Raw genomic sequence first — 19,955 nt, forward strand, 5'->3', positions numbered from 1 at the left:
ATGACGCACTTTTGAAAGACTACAACACACGCGCGTAAAAGCAAAATAAAAAAATCGCTCTTGGATCAAACTGATAAATATATTTTCATGTCCTGCATTTTAACGTATTTTTTATTTAAGTAAAAATTAAACTTGTAGTTTTAGGGTGGCTGAGTTCACAGACATGGGGGCTGGGGCCATCCCAGCACGGTGACTAAACACACTGTGGACATAATAGAATTTTTGGGATGATGTCATCAAAACGTAACACTTTCTCCCGTATAAAAGGAGAACATGGGCTGGGAGCTTGAGATAATTCCACGTGCTCAGGGCTCACACTTCAGCACATTTACGCGCACATAAGCAAACGCGTCTGAAACTTGGAAGAAAACTCTCAATAGTTGAGAAGTTTCAAACAATCAATCAGTTGGAATTTTTTGGAATGAATAACAAGGTTATTTGCCTGGTCTTGCTTGGAAGCTTGATCTTTTGCTGTGGTGGAGGTAAGTTTACTTGAACTTTACTTGAATTTTGTGCAATATACACAAGTCGGTTCTAAAGACTGAGTTGTTCGTCTTCTGTTCTTCTTTTTCTCTCTCCTTTTTATTCTGAAAACATTCATTTTAGACCTGAATTAAGCTGTATTATCTTTGTACAGGTGTTACAGTGGATCCCTGCTGCTCAGAACCCTGCCAGAACCAGGGTGTATGTGTATCTAAAGGCTTCGACGCCTATGAGTGTGACTGCACCCGGACTGGATACTACGGAGAAAACTGCACCAAACGTAAATCAAATAACTCCAAGTGTTCAATCAGAACTACTTTACACTATGATGCTCATGATCCTAACATTCTCTCTCTTTTGTGCTTAGCGGAACTTTCCACATGGATCAAGTCCATTCTGAAGCCAAGCCCAAGCACAGTACACAACCTGCTTACACACTATAAATGGATATGGGACATCATTAATAATATCTCGTTCCTGAGGAACACTTTGATGCGCTATGTTCTCACATGTAAGTTCAATCTCTTAAATAAATGAATGCCATGTTTATTATATGCATATTGTATATCAAATAGGTGTTGGACGGAAAATATTTTTTTTTATCAATTACTTTTTTAATAGATTTTAATTTAAGGGCAGCTTAGTTTTTAAGGAAGTGAAAATAGTTATCTTGTCACTATTTATTTTCACTGAAATCTTCCCTTTTTGTTAACTATTTTAAATTGTTAATTTACAGCAAGGTCAACTTTGGTGGAAAGTCCACCAACTTACAATGCTGATTATGGCTACAAAAGCTGGGAGGCATACTCCAACTTGTCATACTACACTCGTACACTGCCCCCATTACCCAAACACTGTCCATCAACGAACTCTGTGGCTCTTCCTGATCCCAAGGAGGTGGTGGAAAAAGTCCTCCTGAGACAGAAGTTCATTCCTGACCCACAGGGTACGAGCCTGATGTTCGCATTCTTCGCCCAGCATTTCACCCACCAGTTTTTCAAGTCTGACTTTAAGAAAGGACCAGCCTTTACCAAAGCCCTGGGCCATGGAGTGAGTGCAATTTACACACGTTTCTATTCATTCTGTTGGCACAAGATTTTCATCCAAAGTGACATCATTATTAATTATGTTTTGTATATAAATTGTATATATTTAAGTATTTTTTTCTTATTGTTGTGTTGTGTTTCAGGTGGATTTAAATCATATCTATGGAGGCAACCTGGACAGACAGCACAAACTGAGACTTTTCAAAGATGGAAAGCTGAAATATCAGGTATGTTCTTGATTGAAAGTCAATAGCAGAAAATCAAATTGAATGTTTTATAAGTCAACGTTCTCAGCAAAAATAATTTTGTCCTTTAGATTCTAGTGTGATGCAGTGAATTTAAACTTAAATGTGTTGTGATCTTAGGTGTTGGCTGGTGAGGTGTACCCTCCTCTGGTTAAAGACGTTCAGGTCGAGATGCACTACCCACCTCACATTCAGGAGGAGTTCAGATTTGCAGTGGGCCATGAAGCGTTCGGCCTGGTCCCTGGCCTAATGATGTATGCCACTATCTGGCTTAGAGAACATAACCGTGTGTGCGACATCCTGAAGCAGGAGCATCCAGACTGGGACGATGAGCGTCTTTTCCAAACATCACGTCTTATACTGATCGGTACAAACTTCCAGTCTACTTGTTAAAATATTCAACCTGGAAAATTAATTAAGTTGCATTAATATTGGCAGTCACATTTCATGGCAAATTTAACAAATAGGAAAACAATCCATCTAAACTTATTGTATCCATCCTCTCTATTTATGTTACTCTTTCAATCCCTATGTAAATGGTGTTTAGATTTCTATTATTATTGCTGTAAAGTGCTAAAAAACCCATAGAAGTTAAAACTCACACTATTACAATATATCCTATAGGTGAGACCATCAAAATTGTGATTGAAGACTACGTTCAGCACTTGAGCGGCTACCATCTCAAGCTTAAATTTGACCCCGAGCTTCTCTTCAACGAGAAGTTCCAGTACCAGAACCGCATCGCATCTGAGTTCAGCACGCTGTATCACTGGCATCCGCTGATGCCAGACACGTTTCACATCCAGCACGAGGTGTATACACACCCCCAGTTTCTCTTCAACAACTCCATAGTGGCACATCACGGGATCAGCAACCTGGTGGAGTCTTTCAGCACGCAACAGGCTGGCAGGGTCAGTATCTCCTCATAGTAATCCCTCTACATTAATTATAGATATAGAAATGAAAAACAGTTCTGCTTAAATAATACTTTCTAAACATTCACTTTAACAGAAGTATTAACATTGACCAAAGTTTTTCTTGCAGTCATCATTGCTGGATTTTATTTAGTAGTATTATTAAATTCATATACAGTACCCTCAAGATAGAATTTCAGATATTTAACTGTTGAACTTAATCAGCCATTAAATCAATTAAAAAATAAACCCGCAAATAATCCCTATTGGTTTAGTTGAAATCTTTATCTGACTTTATCTAACAGATCTCTGGTGGAAGGAATCTGCCTGCTGTAGTGCAGAAAATGGCTACTAATGTCCTGGAGCACAGCCGAGAGATGCGTTATCAGTCCTTTAATGCTTACAGGAAGCGTTTCAACATGCAGCCATATAGATCGTTCGAAGAACTGACAGGTGAGGCTTTAATTTTCTCTTTCGTTTTTTTAAACAAGTGGCAGCCTGTTTTTAACATCTTTATAGTATTTTCATAAAGTTGTGATGCCATTATAGCTATTTTGAAACTGCACTGACTAGTTAACTAGATTTTTAAAACTAGTGATGAGAATCATTGGAAAATGTTAGCTTGATATAAATAGTTATCTAGGAATTAGCTCCAGGCTAAGAAGTAAATCGTAGCTAGCATAAGACTGAAGAGCTGTCTTTGGAATAGTTAATTAAAAATAGCTTTCTTGTCACAAAACCTGCACCAAAAATTTAAATTTACATCTCTTTTTCTGGTTTGTTTCAGGAGATAAAGAGCTTGCAGCAGATCTTAGAAGCCTATATGGAGATGTGGACTCTGTGGAGCTCTACACTGGGCTTCTGGTGGAGAAACCAAGGCACAATGCTGTCTTTGGAGAGACCATGGTTGAGATGGGTGCCCCCTATTCCCTCAAAGGGCTTCTGGGAAATCCTATCTGTTCACCAGAGTACTGGAAGCCAAGCACCTTCGGTGGCAAAGTGGGATTTGAGATTGTAAACACAGCTTCTCTGAGAAAGCTCGTTTGCCTCAACCTTCAAGGACCTTGCCCATTTGTGTCCTTCAAAGTGCCTGATGACAAAGTTTACAATTTAGCAAACATTAACTTGAATTCAACTCCTGTTGAGGGAGACATAAATCCAACTGTTTTATTGAAAGAACGGACATCAGAGCTTTAAGTATTTTTAAAAACGTTTTTAGTATTTTTTTTAATTGTTTATGAAATGATTTATTTAATATTTATTTATTTATTGGTTGCAGCTAATTTGTAAAATATTAGTCAAATATTTTACAACCATGTGTTTTTTTTATTATTTTATTATTATTCAAATGACTGCATTCTCGTTTTGTAATTTTTATAAAAATAAAATTTGAATTAAAAAGCCATATTGTTGGCAGATTTTCTATTACTATCTATTCTATATTTCTATTTTTATATCTTCTCTATATCTATTTCATTTCTATTTAACTATTCCCTAGTATACATTTCCACCCATCAAATTCTAATCTAAAATGTACAAGTCTTTCCGATACAAGTGACGTGGGGTTAATCCTGTTTACTCAAAGAGTGGGTGATATTATTACTCAAAGTCTGTGTTGATGCAGCTTTATAAACTAACCTAAGTTGCAATAATTCTTCACTAGAGCTTTGGTGTAGCACTGACGGGCCTCTTTTTATGACTCACAGCTAAAACTACAAAGTCATTGCATCTAATGACTAAATGTATTAACAAAATAGAAGCCGTTGTTGTGTTTAGTGACCCTGAAAATAGATTTGGTCACCCACACAAACAAAAAGGAACAGGGAATACATTTACTTACTGCTCTTATAATTGTTTTCCAAATGCTGAAGATATTGAGTAAAATATCATTTTGGTCACATACATTTCCCCTATGTTGGCAAAACATTCATCATCTAACCTTAAAAGTGCCTTTAACAAAAGAATTAATAAAAAACAAAAATCATGATTTTATATGCACAATTTAATTTCACATGTTTTAGCACAGTTTCTGTTTTCATGTGATTAATACATGATTCATTAATTTTCTTTTACTAGTGATACATTTATTAATTTATGTGACATATACAATTCAAGTTCAATTCAAATTTATTTGTATAGCGCTTTTTTATACAAAATATGAGATAAAAAGTCTATAGCCTTGCATGAATCGCCATCTAGATGTGTGTGTTTTATCTCAAAGGATATATAACATCCAGAGAAATTAATTTCACCGTGAAATTCCTCTATGGTTTCCTAACAGCTGGCTGTAAGTTCCTGAGCAGGAGCAGCATTAAATGTGTTTACTCACAGAGTGCGGATGTGTACTGTACAGTTTAGTGGAGGCGTTGTTAACGCTTGCGTGTCTGCGTTAATGCAACACTACAAAATGAATTATGAGTTGCACATATTTGGAGATTTAGAGTAACACGTGATTGTTGGCTATGACACTATAATATGCATTGCCGGTCAAAAGATTTTGAACTTATAAAGCAAATGCATTAAACAACTTTTAATTTTCAAGTGGGACTATGGAGCTTTTTTAGTAGGAATCCCAAGGCTCCAGGATAATTTATAATGAATTTCGACTTACTGTAAACATAATATTATATGATTCTCCCACATTAATAAATGTTGCCTTCCAGTCTATCCCAACACAAATACAATTTACTACTACAATCGAATACTAACGTCACAGCATGTGGTTTCTGCAGAAAAAACAAACTCCAGGCTTTTCTACTTTTCCAGGCTTGCATCTAAACTCAGACATGAACGAGACGTTGCCCAGAACTGATCCAGATCACAAATTCAGCCTCATAGAAACAAAGCTGAACAAATACACACTGTGAACAATGGCTGTTTGTTCAAAGTCAGAAGAGCAAAATGACCCACATTTTGGGAAAAGTTTATCATGTATAAACTTACTGGAAGAGAAGAGGGAAAGAGTAGAGCCTTAGTTCTGTGCCAGAAGAGGAAGCAGACTATTGTGAATGAAAACATTGCCTATGGGAAATAGCTGAGAGGTTGTGTTAAGTCTTAGCTGAGGATGGATTTAAACTGGCAATTCATTTTCTTTTAGATCTTTAAACTTGTAAAACAGCTTTAAATTGAAATGAAACCTACTTAAGCTGTTAAACTTAATTTTCTCTCGAGAATAGATAATATACATTTGTGGTGATGATAATAATAATAATAATAATAATAATAATAATAATAATAATAATAATAATAATAATAATAATAATAATAATGGGGATTTGTTTTACAGTGTTACCCAATATGTTAAATCATTAATTACATTTCTTTTTGTGATTTCAGTCCCTAATTTGTAGCATTTTCACCTCACAGCTCCAGAGTCTGCGGGTTTTTGGTTTTTCCAGTTTGACCACTTACTTCACACCACCCATTTTAAATTGCCCCATTTGCAAATGAATATGGCATTTCATACAGGGTGACAGGGTGTATTCCTGCCCCACATCCTCTGTTTCTAAAATCCTCTGTAAGCCTGATCCGGATGAAGAAGTCATCTAAGCAATTAATGATTATTAAATCATGGAATATACTATATATTTAATGCCTAGACATAAAAACTTGCTATGATAAGTCATTTGCCTCACCATCCCAAAGTTAAGGTGTAAATGGTATTTTGCATACAATTAACTTTTTGTTCGAGGGGCACGGTGGCTTAGTGCTTAGCACGTTTGCCTCACACCTCCAGGGTCGGGGGTTCAATTCCCGCCTCCGCCTTGTTTGTGTCGAGTTTGCATATTCTCCCTGTGCCTCGGGGGTTTCCTCTGGGTACTCCGGTTTCCTCCCCCGGGCCAAAAACATGCATGGTATGTTGATTAGCATCTCTGGAAAATTGTCCGTAGTGTGTGAGTGTGTGAGTGAATGAGAGTGTGTGTGTGCCCTGTGATGGGTTGGCACTCCGTCCAGGGTGTATCCTGCATTGATGCCCGATGATGCCTGAGATAGGCACAGGCTCCCCGTGACCCGAGTAGTTCGGATAAGCGGTAGAAAATGAATGAATGAATGAATATTTTTTTGTGCATTTCTATGCAGATACCGTCTTTGCCTGTTTGAAGACTGCTTCATTCATTTAGACAAATTCAGTGAAATTAACTCCAAGTTCTTAGCTCTAATTAAAACAGAAGTGCGTGACTTGTTGTCACTGTTTAATACTCAACATGCACAGTCCTGCTTGTTATACTGTAAGATTCTACAATATTTTAAAACCCACAGGATGCTTGTAGGAGGTGTAACCACAAAGCCTTTAATCATATAAATAAGCATGTTGAAACTGGCTGAAAGAGGATCTAAGAGCATCAGTAGGAGACAGATGAGAAAAAAAAATGTGTGAGTCACAGGCAGCAGAATGAATTCAGCTCACGCTCTCCAATCTGAGGAGTGGCCTAGGGTGTGTCACACGTGACCGTTTCAGAGGTGTGCTACGCAAGTAGCTCAACAGTGCATTCATGCCAGCTAAAAGAATATGCACTGCAAACTGCTGGTTTAAACTGCAGGTAAAGGCTTGGATTTAGTTTCACAGACAGTTTCACCTCCTACACAGTGCATCCACAGGCACTCATGTAGTGACAGTTAGGTGGTAAAAACTATGTGGTCTGAGTGGTCTGAATGACTGAGTTGACACAAATTAGGTTTTTAAGCTACTTTTGAACTGGTGATTTTGGTAGTTTTTCTGTCCCTAGGTTAGGAATTTTGCAAACACTAAATTAATGTTTAACACAAAGTATGTGCGAGCATCAAAGCCCTCGTGTGCACAGCTGTTGATTCTGTTCTAAGCATCGACTCCTGGCTATGTCTTTAGTTATGTGAGATAGATGAAAGTGATGTAGTTGCATGTAAACAACAACAACAACAAAAACTTATTTCAACAGAGGAAAAAGGTTAGGACACCCTGTGCTCTAATAGCTAGTGTTTCCCCCTTTGGATAAAATAACTCTTTTAGCCAGGTACTAGTTTCTGGAAGAAACTCAGCTGTGTGATGTTTGAGGGGTTTCTTGTATGCAATTCAAATCACCATACAGGATCTCAGTAGGATTTATATCTGGGCGTTGACCTGGTCATTCCAGAATTCTCTGTTTTTTTACTTTTCAGTGAGTCCCTGGTGTATTTACTGGTACTTCAGTTTTTTGACAGATGGTCTCACATGTTCCTCAAGCACTTTCTGATATAATGTAGAAGTATATATATGCTTAATCATAAGGCATGTGCATAATAATTTATGCACATGCCTTTTGATTAAGGATACATTTTATCTTCAACTATTATTTTACAACGAGAATGTTATTACATGTGAAAAAAATTGATACTGATGTCAACAGTTTAAAAACAAAAAAACAACAACAAAAAACCCCCCACAAAATATGTTGTTACACATAATTATGCAGAATTCAGTTTGAAAACATTTAATGGTTTATTATGAACTCAAAACAGAACTCTGTCTACAGTTCAAGTTACATATGCACCCTTCTTGGAGATAATTTTAACAATTCTCTCATTCATTGAACTTGTAAGTCCATGTATAGTTTCTGTCAGTATTTCATTTGAAGATTCAGTATTCCATAGCAGAAAATGGTTTATTAGGAACTCCACTTATCTTGCAGAGGTAATTTTGATACTGTCGAGGACACTATCCCACTAACACTGTCTCACTTCCCAATTTTCCAGCCCAAATCATCACTCTACCACCTCCTTGCTGACGTATCAGTCTTGTTGGAACAGGGTGGCTGTTCGGCATCCATCCAGAAATCCATCCATCTGAACCATCAAGTGTAGCACAGCATTCATCAGTAAATAAAACTATCTAATCATGTAATTCTGATCAAAATGCAACTTTACGCACACCTGCCAGCCTCTGAAGGATCCTGATGGATTGAGAGATTCTTGGGACTCCAAAGACGCCAACAGCTTCAATTACCTGTTTTTTTTTTTATAGCTTGAGAACTGTGACTTGCTTAATAATGTGGAACAACCTCTTTAAGTTGGTTTCCCTTTAACTAAGATCACTTGAAAAACTAATTACCTTACCTGTCTAAGATTAATACCAGTTGTCTTAAAACCTGAGAAATAAAACAAACACTTTCTTGGAAAAAAACTAAAACCTGGATTTTTATTTTAATGAAATCCTACATTATAACACACATACATAAATACATCAATAAACATGAATTTTGTGTTTTGATCTGTTCTTGTCATGCTGAACTGGCTGCTCTGGAACTGTTTGACCACATAGGGAATTTAAAGTTTTGTTCATTCTCACACAAACATTATTCTTAAACATTATTTTTATTATATATTATATAATATTATATATATATTATATATATTATATTATAAATAACATATTATTATTAAGCATTATTTTGAAAATGCAGTTTTATTGCACATTTTTTTTGTCTTTTTGAACAGATGTTTGAGATGTGTACTGCATTACAACCCATACATTTGTGATGTAGTCCTTAGATGGACAAGTTGATTAACTGGATTAATAACGTGGTGATGTGGTGAGAAAGTGCCCAGCCTTTGCTGAGAACAAACAAGTAACAAATTCCCCAAGGAACATGTGTGCACAGGTTTTTTAAATTGCTCTTGTTTTAGTGGTTTCCAACTTAAGCACCCAAACTTCAATAATCTGAGCCAAATCATGGGTGTTTTTCCATTGTAATGCATTTCACTTTTTATAAATTTTTCTACACTTTTTTAAGCAGTTTATTTATTTTTTAAATATACGCATCTATATACAGTAGATGCACATTTACACACATTCAGGTAGCAATTGCTTTTAACCGAATCAATTTATAAAGAGGGAAATCTCAACTCAATCAAAGAGCCGTTAAAAGAGTAAAGTCCACTCCAAGTGTTCGGAAGTTGAATTCAAAAGATTTGTTCAGACATAATTTGAACTGACGCCCAGACAGATTACTGAAATTAGTTCACACCCCAGACGTTGCTAGTCTTCTCTTTAGTTTTCCAGTTATGTCTAGACTATCCCTTTAAAAAATGTAATAAGCTTGAAATTTGAATTATTTCATATATTTTATATACTTTTTATTAATCTACCTCCTTTTGGTTTTATTTTTATCCTTAAGTCCATTTCTTTTTATGCTTGAATACCGGACAGACGTAAAAAGCATTTTACAGCATGTCGCTCTGTATGTATGTGTATGTGACAAATAAAATTTGATTTGATTTGAATCGAACTAATAAATTTGATCATTTTGGAAGTATGATAAAATATAATGTTAAATGAAATAAAAAAACAAATGAGAACCAATTAATTTGGTGTCACTAATATGACACAAATAGAAAATATATGTAAATTAAATAAACTTTTATTAGTAATATATATATATATATATATATATATATATATATATATATATATATATATATATATATATATATATATATATATATGTATGTATTTGCAAGAGTGACGCCAATGGAGTGGCAAAAATTAAAGTGCCAGGGCAACACACACCACCACATCACACATACAATCCCACACACAACTCACCACACCTCCTAACAAGATTCCCGGCTGGAAAGTCACTCTGAGTAACCAGCTCGATTATACAGGTACAGTATCCTCTTGTTCACACCCTACATCCTGAGAAAATGCTTGAATGGCTGATCTTTCAAAAGTAAAAAAGGATGTCATACAGGTCTAATCTGAAGCAGCAATTTATCAAGGCATATCAGAAGCACTTTCAGATAGGTGCAGTGCCCTTAAAAACTCATCTCTTTAGTCAGGCGTACACATAATACATCCTATAATATCATGCACCAGTACATCAGACCTGCACATTTTTATGAACAGCAGATATGTTAATCCCTCTCCACTGCTTCTCTCTTTGTACCCATCCCAAGGCATCCAGACATTGTACCAGCTCCCAACGTCATCTGTGGGACGAAGCCTTTGGACGTCCACTGAGCCGAGGCCACTCTAAGAATCCTGACACATCTCCAGTTGGACTCTGTGATACTAAGGAGATCTGAAGTCCATGATCCTTACACCAATACAACATTTGTTTGACTGTATATTACAATCACAAACTCAGTGTCACCCATATGAGGATGGGTCCCCCTTGAGTCAGGTTCCTCTCAAGGTTTCCTCCTTTACCAATTTAAGGGAGTTTTTCCTTGCCAATGCTGCCCGAGTCACCTCAGACTTGCTCATAGGGGGATAAATACACACAGATTGTGAACTATATATATATATATCTAATAATAATCTTGAATTTTTATTCTGTTAATTCTTTTTCTTTTATTATTCGTTATTTCTTTTATTATTCCTTATGTTTACCTTCTGCTCTATGTTTATGTTCTGTAAAGCTTTGAGACAATGTCTATTGTAAAAAGCGCTATACAAATAAACTTGAATTGAATTGAACTTGAATTCTTGATGTGCAGGAGGTGATCATAGGTATTTATTTATTCATTCAGTTTTAGTAATTGTTTTATCAGGAAGACACAAGGTGTGAATGCACATTTACACCTGAATGTTTAGACAGGGAACTGTACAAACCTTTATTACAAACTCATTAATAGACTCATACAGAAACTCATACAGATTCATTCACACCTAGCAGCAATGCAGAGTAGCGAAACAACCTTTCTCGGAAAGTACGAGGAAACCAGAGATAATTCATGGAAGACATTCACAAGAACATGGGAAACCCACACAGACAGTTAACCAAGTTCAGGGTGAGCTCCTGGAATGTATGCATTTATTTAAATGTAAAGAGACCCTATAAGTCTGCTTGCAATGAGCTCATCCTGAGCAACATGTCCATCACTTCCAGGTGCTGACTCTGTTCTGCTCTACTGCAATTCCTAGTTCCTGAATAATCAACAGGTGACAAAGAACGGTTTGTTTATTCAGAAGGTGACATACTTATGTATGTCACACAATCAAAGCAATAACAGTTTGTCACCTACCAGTCAGTAACATTACTGTGTGGCAGCTGGTTGGAGTCAAACTGTGAGTCAGAAGGTTAGAAATATACAGAATATAAATTATTGTTTTCAACTATGTCTTTCTGTGTATTTTTTGATTTTTCTCTTGCACAGAAAAAAAAATTCTTTGCCTCAGCAAGCCATACAAGAACTTATCACTAGCTTCCATTTTAAACACTTGCGTTTTTCTAATTTTAGTTAATCTAAAGTGTAAATATTTTCTGAACTCAGAAAAACATAAATATGTTCATTTTTTTTCTACTTATTTTTCAAATCTGATGTGATATCCTGATATCCCGAGTTCAGCCAGTTTACAGCTAAGCTTTACACTCTATTTTCAAACACAGTAATTTCACATTATCATGAAGTGGCTATAGAAATTTTGCAACACTATTGTTCCTAGAAAATAAGACCTTTTGAAAAATTATAGATTGCAACATGAATCTCTGGGCTGTTATCATTCCTAACTATGCCTTTATTCAGTTTTCCATTCCTTTTTTAAGACACTGAGCTCACTTCATTCCTATTTGTCTCGACATAATGCCTGAGATGACGCACATAGAAGACGGGCCCTTTTCTTACATGTCAGAATTTAACAAAGTTCTCAACAAATATTTTTTCCTTAGCATCATACATGCTAAGAAGAAGCAAAGATTAATATTGCATTCCCATTTTGAGGTTTTTTTGTCTTAGTTGATTAATGACAAGTATATTTAGCAAATATGGACCTAAAGAAAATTGTGTAATGGATTGTTTTCCCAGTCTCTTTGCTAACTTGACAACAAAATATCTGAATACAGACTAATTATTTTTCTGATTACTATCCTGAATAAAATTTGTTGCCCAATCATCATTTTTTGAATCATTACTCACACGTAGTCCATTAGTCCATTAGGTCTGTAGTCCATTAGTTGTGAGTTCAAAAGTGCCATTTGTCTTAATGGCATAACATAAATGGTTAAGTCAAACCTTAAATTACTCTGAGGCTACATGTGATTCTGTATAACCGTAATATACTCAAGTTTGTTAGCTTAAATATTAGCTAGAATGTGGCACATTTATGTTAAATAATGTTATCAATGCTAGCCTAACGTGTCATTATCAAAGAAAAAGCTGTGAGGTTTGTAAGGAGTATTTTGGAGAGCTAATGGAAAAATTGTAACAATTACAGAGTACTACATTGTATGTAATAGATTGTAATACGTTTCATTAATACTCAAGTGAGGTATAAATATGCCAAAATAATATGTAAGCATATTAATAAAGTAAAGTTTCTCAAGTACTTTCCATCCCTGCATTTCTTTTATCACAATCTGTTGTATGGACTTACTGTATATCTCCTGTCTAAATGAACCATAAATCCATCTTCTTAAGTTAATTTGCATATTTCAGATTGGCAGTCTTTCAAAACCTTTCTATTCAAAAACTAAAAAACAAACAAAGAAATAAAAGGAATTTAAATTATACAAAAACAAACAGCAGAACTAGGTCATATACATTCTTTCTAGCAAGTGTAAGCATGTGTAAAGGTTATGATATTGTCTGCAATGAGGGCAAAGGGTAAGGAGAGGTGAATACGTGATGTGGGATGTGACAGAAGCGGATGTGTGTGACTTTTAAGGACTTTTCCTCAGGTGAAGTACTGTTGCTAAGGCAGTGACTCCGTTTGTTTGTTTGTTTCCTGCGGAGTGTTTAAGTTAATGGAGGGTGAACTCGATTCTGTCACATTTCCAAAACAGACCTGCACTTTAATAATTGGGTTTAGTTAAAAGATTGAAAGGATTTAAATAATACTTATGAATGTTTATAGGTGGATACAAGTGTGACGCTTTTTTAAACTGATTTTATTTCGCAACGTCTGTCTTATGAAACCTTAGTGTACGTTTACTTCATGAGCTCATTTAAAACACAGCACTTTGAGAAGAAAAAATATTTATGTTTTTCTTTACATGAAATTAAAATATATTCAAATATTCTGTGTGTGTGTGTGTGTGTGTATATATATATATATATACGTATATATATACGTATATATATATATATATATATATATATATATATATATATACTGTATATATATACTGTAATATAGACATATTGCTTATATACATACTGTATATAGTATGCTTTAACTCTCTTTATTTGAATATATTGTCTTTTGTGTACTATCTGCTTAACTCACTTTGTTCTAGAGTAGTGTGATTTGAATTTTGTTATATTCTACAGCATTGTTGATCTTATAGTGTTCGTCTTTGCTTAGTTGTTCTCTCAGCTGATTAACCATGAGTAGTTTCAGTCTCCCTTAAGATGTGAATTGTGGACAGGGCTTACTCATTTAAATTGAAGGTTTGTAAGTGTCCCTCTAACACATTGTAAATGTCTAGTACTGTTTGATATATTGTACTGTACCACACCACATCTTATATCTTACCCTTGGTTGGCTCACTCTTGGTTGACTGCAGATATGTGCCTCAAACCCATCTCTGTACTCAACTCTTACTGTCACAGATGCTCTCACCTACAGAGCAGAGGTCACATTTCCAGTAACCTCATCTACCCTCCTCTGTTGTGTGAGTCTCAAACAGTGGTGGTAGGTAGACTCTGGAATTGCCAGTCTGCTGTAAAGAAAGCTGATTTTATCTCTGCTTTAGTTTCCCACTGCGCAAACAGAGACCTGGATATCCCCACAGAACACTGCTACTCCAGCTGCTTTATCCTCTGTTTGTGCTTTCTCTCACTCACCATGAGAAACGGGCAGGGGTGGTGGCACAGGGCTATTATTATCGAGGAGATTGTGTTTTATACCTCTCCTCTTATCTTATTTAACCATCTCCTCTTTTGAATTCCATGTCGTTTCAGTTACCTCTCCAATTAACCTTGTTATAATTGTTGTCTACCGCCCTCCTTGTCCCCTACGAGACTTCCTGGAAGAAATGGACACACTGCTTAGTGCTTTTCTTTCCGACAGCACCCCTCTGACAGTTCATGGTGATTTGAACCTCCCTCTGACAAGCTTCAATCTTCTTCCCTCCTGACTCTCCTGGACTCATTCGCCCTGACACTCAATGGCTACATCCCCACACACAAAGGAGGCAATGTCCTGGACCTGGTTTTCACCCGTCCTTCCCCATGACTGCTACCCTACTACACATCACCGATCATCACCTAGTATCCTTCACCATCACTCTCCCTATCCTACCTAAAACTACCTCTCAACCCCTTGCTCTTACCCGCCGCAACCTCCACTCTGTCTCCCCTTCTTCTGTAGCTTCTGACACTCTTTCTTCTCTTCCTGTTCCTGAGTCCTTTTCCTCACTACCCTTGGACTCAGCCACAGATACATTTCTTTCCTCTCTTTCCTCAGCCATGGACTTTCTCTTCCCTCTGTCCACTAAACCCAAGAAAACTTCTTGTTCTGCTCCTTGGCTTTCAGATGTGTTGCACAGCAATCAAAGAGAGACTCCACCTGCTTCATCCTCCCTGACTGCAGATGACTTTGCTTCTTTCTACCATGAGAAGATTGAGGAAATCTGCAGGACCTTCACTTCTGCCCCAACTGCACTTGCATCTCACAGTCTGGATTCCCCTACTCCTTTGCTGTCACATTTCTCAACTTTAGCAGCAGAAGAGATTTTACAACTCCTCCAGTCCTGCAATCCTACCACCTGCCCAATGGATCCACTCCTTTTCACTATGCTCCAGACCATCTTGCAAGACCTTCTGCACTTCATTACCACTATCATCAATCGATCTATAGCATCTGGCCAGATACCTACTTTCAAGAGAGCAAGGGTTATTCCCATCCTAAAGAAACCTGCTCTGGATCCATCAGACATAAGTAACTACAGACCGGTATTACTTCTTTCGTTTCTTTCAAAAATTCTTTAACGCATCGTCTATAATCAACTTTCTGTCTATCTCTCACAGAACAATCTCCAAGCTCCCAACCAGTCTGCCTTTAGAGCAGGTCAGTCCACAGAGACAGCACTTTTGGATGTCTCTGAGAAATTACATGTTGCTAGATTAGCCAAACTTAATTATCCGTACTTATCCTTCTTGACCTTTCATCGGCATTTGATACGGTCAACCATAAGACTCTCTTGTCCACCCTCAGGAGTCGGAATTTGAGGATCAGCTTGGGAATAGTTTGCTTCCTACCTGGAAGGACACTCATATCAGGTAACATGATGGGGAGTGACATCTGCTCCACGCAGACTCTCCGCTGGTGTCCCACAGGTCTCAGTACTTGGTCCTCTTCTTTTCTCCCTGAATACTCACTCTCTTTGTGAAGTTATTTCCTCACATGGGTTCCCTTACCACTGCTATGCTGATGATACACAACTTATCTTCTATTTCCCAATCTCAGATATCACAGCTTCTGATCAGATCTTAGCATGGCTGCCAGAAACATCATCATGGATGACTGCTCATCAGTTAAAGCTCAATCTTAGCAAAACTGAACCGCTGATCATCCCAGGTGATTCATAGCCAGGTCATGATCTTGCAATATCCCTGCATAACGATCTGCTCTCCCCTTCAGCGACAGCTCACAACCTTGGGGCAACCATGGACAATCAACTGTCCTTTTCCTTTCATGTTGCTAATGTGACTTGCTCATGTCGGTTCCTTCTCTACAACATTACAAGGATTCGGCCATTTTTGTCCACACAGGCTGCTCAGGTACTTTTTCAATCTCTTGTCATTTCAAAACTGGACTACTGCAAGTCACTGCTGCCAGGTCTACCTATGAATGCAATTTGTCCTCTGCTACTGATGTGTGCAGTAACTGCACGCATCAGATTCAAAACACTGATGCTTGCCTACAAAGCCAAAAATGGATCAGCTCCCTCTTATCTCAAAGCCCTCATCACTCCTCCCACTCCACCCTGCACCCTCAGATCTACCAGCACTGCTCGACTGGTTCCACCATCTATCAGGGTAAGAGGTGACTATACAAGACTCTTTTTTGTTCTGGCACCAAGGTGTTTACCTTTCCCTAGGGGTTTGGACAGCTGAGTCACTGGCAATTTTCAAATGACGGTCGAAGACCTACTTATTCATGAAACACTTCAACTAGAACTTCCTTCCTTGTTTGTTGCATATATGTTTATTAAAAAAAAGTATGTAACCTAGTGAACCAGAGTTAATGTATCCAATGATAGAGACTTAAGCACTTCTGTACGTTGCTCTGGATAAGGGCATCTGCCAAATGCTGTAAATGTACCTGTGTCTATTTATGTTATTGATTAAGTTATGTATTTCCTAAAAAACATTCTCGAATAATATGTATGAACTATAATACATTCGGTTATATAATCTATTAGTTCTGATTAAATAAAACTGAATAATGACTATAGTGGACTCAACATTTACAGTTCTTCTAGACATATACTTCATTTTTACTCATATTAGATTTAATGAAAGTAGTTCTGTTGAGAAAGCCATTCTCTTTGAGACTACAGTGGTTTATATTAATGAATAAAATGATCCTTATGCTCTCACACCTCTAGGAGTTAGATAGACAATTCACGTGCCATGTCATGAGATTAATTTCACTTTTTTCACTGACCACTGCCACCGCAATCACGTCTCCACATCCACATTGCTTTCCAACTGACTCATGGGTAATCTTATTCAATCTCCTCTCATGGTGCATATGTGTGTTTCATAAGTGAGTAAAAGCGGTTGGAACTGGCTTTCTGATTCACTAAGCCACTCTCTATTTTAGGAGGTCCCATTTGATTTTTACATGCAATGAACAAAAGAAAAAGGTGTTACAGCCTATTTTCTGTGCTAATACTGTTTCTCCTGTTCTGGATCTTGTTGTTTTTGTGGTTTTTTCCTCCTGTGTAATCCTGGGGTCGTAATGCTTGGGTGTACAGTTGGAATTTTGTATGCAGAGCAGAACAGTTGGTAATAAAAAAGCAGCTGTTTAAAAGCTTCTTATTCTGGGTGGAAAAAACAGAAAGAAGAACAGTGAATTTTGCAGTGTGCAGGAGTTTGGCTCAAATCAACGTACTTGTTATTATACTCCAGTGATTCACGTCCAATTATAATGAAGATATGTTTGACGAATATATGTCTAATTTAAAAGAACACTAGGTGAAAAATCTGATTCAAACAAATTCTCAAGACACTTCTTTCATCCAACATGCAATTGATTAAATACACTATTGCTGCAAACAAATAATAAAAGAAATATCTTCCCCAAGCCACATCAAGTTGTTCAGTGAAGTCCCACAGACATTGTAATGATTTTTAGGACACTACGACTGTAATCTAGAAACGTGAAAAAAAATCTATTCCTTCATGTTCAGTAAACACGTGATCCCTTATCCATTTCCAATTCACCTTCTGGCATGTTTTAGAAGGTAGGAGGAAATCCTGTAGGAACCTGTAGGAACCCCATTGGATAGGTACAAGCTAACCTGAATTTCAGGATCTAACCTTAAATTTTAAACTTCTGAAAAATCCATAATTAATGTGTTTTTGTTTTTTTGCTAATAATAAAGTCTGCAAAAAATAACAATTCAATAATAATTCAAGGATTCAGTACTGAATCAACAGTAAAACAAGTAATAATAAATAAAGCAAACTAAATGGATGGTGAAACTAATATTTTAAGGAAGGAAAACAAACTCAAAGCAGTCACCCGGGCAGAAGTGGGGCCATGTTTAGGCATGTTTCTAGAATGTGCTTGTTGAAAGAATGCAGCTGGCTGCATGTCAGAGAAAGAAACGGGTTCTCACATAGAAATGGCACAACCTCATCCTCAGATCTCATCCACAGATAACACTGCTTACAGTAATAACATTGGAATTCCTTACAAATGTCTGTAAAATATAAATGAATTTACTAGACCACCTGATACTGTCCAGTGTCAGATAAAGGAAGTTCCGCGATTTCCTTTTTGGGTGGCTTTTTTTTTTTTTTTTTAGATTTCTTCTGCATGCCATGTATGAGTGTTTCAATGTGATTATCACATTGCAACTGTTTATTGTGTGCTGTGTCTTCTGTGAAATTGTGTACAATTAACCTAGATGTATAATTAGACATGTTAATTTTACAACAGACCAAACTATTCACAAAGTAATCATAGACTGTGAATATCCACATAAGAAGCTCTTCTTTCTTTTCTTTTAGTGGATTAAAAATACAACTTTATTACTGGGAATTTGCTGAGTAATAGGTTACTGTGTTTTGTCTTTAATTTCCAATAAAACTATTAGATCCCGGTCTCGTGAATAGATCCTGAGCATTCAAAACAATGACCTCACAAATGAAAAAATACAAAAGCGTCATTTCCTTAGCATTTTAGACTGAAACTCATACATACTCACTACTGCAGGTCTCACGTCTACACACTCACTACTACTGGATTGAGGGGGTATTCAAGCTTTTCCAGATGAGTAGACTAAATCTTTCTGTCCTCAAATATTCTCATCTTGCACAATCAGGCCAGGCTGCATTCTTGTGCAGAAGTGTGCTAGGCACTGAAGAAAGTTCAGTTAAATAAAAAAAAAAACTCACATTAAACCACTGAGTGTGATTCAAACCACAATCTCTCAACACTTTTAGGGAACTACACAGACCTTTTATATTAAAAGGTCACAAAACATCGACAGAAAGGATCCTGGTTCTATTATCTTCATTTTGTACAAATATTCTAGATTTCAGAATAGCTGATAAACATGCACAGATTTTTGTTTTACATAATGAACACTGGAGAATTTTTCACTCACTAAATACTCAGCGTTCGGTGTTAAAATCAACTGTTATCAAAACTGTTATGAAAACAGTGAATTTATTTCACAGACCTTCTGCAATAATCAATAAACAGATTATGAATAAACATAAATATTACATATCTACAGATATTAGATACAGGTATTACATAGAGATAAAAATAACTAGAATTGGCAAGTGCTTCATAAAAAAACGAACAAACAAAATATTTACCACATCTAAATGTTTAAAAGACAAGAGAAATTAGTTGTTTCTTAGAAAGATTCTGTCTAGCAATTTAAACTCACATGACTCATTATTGAAACATTGTGTGTGAATCCAAATGAAACTAGATTTGTAAAGTCTGTCATGACAAACTTTGCTGTTGGCTTTGTGCTGAGTGTTTTCATATAAGATGTCCATTTTGTTTTAATTTTGTTATTTTGGGGGCGGAGCTGCACACAACATTACGTGACATCATCCAAATACCCTTGAGGAAGTTCCCCTCAATGTTCTGATATGTCACATGTCAATGTTGTAAA

General features: G+C 36.5%; 1 protein-coding gene across 1 annotated transcript; it reads left to right on the forward strand.

Annotated features, from left to right (window-relative positions):
* The first annotated feature begins 276 nt into the window (after positions 1-276).
* ptgs2a (prostaglandin-endoperoxide synthase 2a) lies at positions 277-4,119 on the forward strand. The gene is made up of 9 exons (XM_027145559.2): positions 277-482; positions 638-763; positions 851-994; positions 1,220-1,533; positions 1,673-1,756; positions 1,895-2,141; positions 2,399-2,685; positions 2,994-3,141; positions 3,476-4,119. The coding sequence occupies exons 1-9, from the start codon at positions 422-424 to the stop codon at positions 3,883-3,885; spliced, it is 1,821 nt and encodes a 606-aa protein (XP_027001360.1). The 5' UTR covers positions 277-421; the 3' UTR covers positions 3,886-4,119.
* Positions 4,120-19,955: the final 15,836 nt, after the last annotated feature.

The sequence above is a fragment of the Tachysurus fulvidraco genome, chromosome 11 (assembly GCF_022655615.1).
Source record: "Tachysurus fulvidraco isolate hzauxx_2018 chromosome 11, HZAU_PFXX_2.0, whole genome shotgun sequence".
NCBI lineage: Eukaryota > Metazoa > Chordata > Actinopteri > Siluriformes > Bagridae > Tachysurus > Tachysurus fulvidraco.

Coding starts and splice junctions, on each gene's coding strand:
- ptgs2a (XM_027145559.2), top strand. CDS start 422: ATGAATAACAAGGTTATTTGCCTGGTCTTGCTTGGAAGCTTGATCTTT. Junction 995..1,219: donor GATGCGCTATGTTCTCACAT/GTAAGTTCAATC, acceptor GTTAATTTACAG/CAAGGTCAACTTTGGTGGAA. Junction 1,757..1,894: donor ATGGAAAGCTGAAATATCAG/GTATGTTCTTGA, acceptor TTGTGATCTTAG/GTGTTGGCTGGTGAGGTGTA.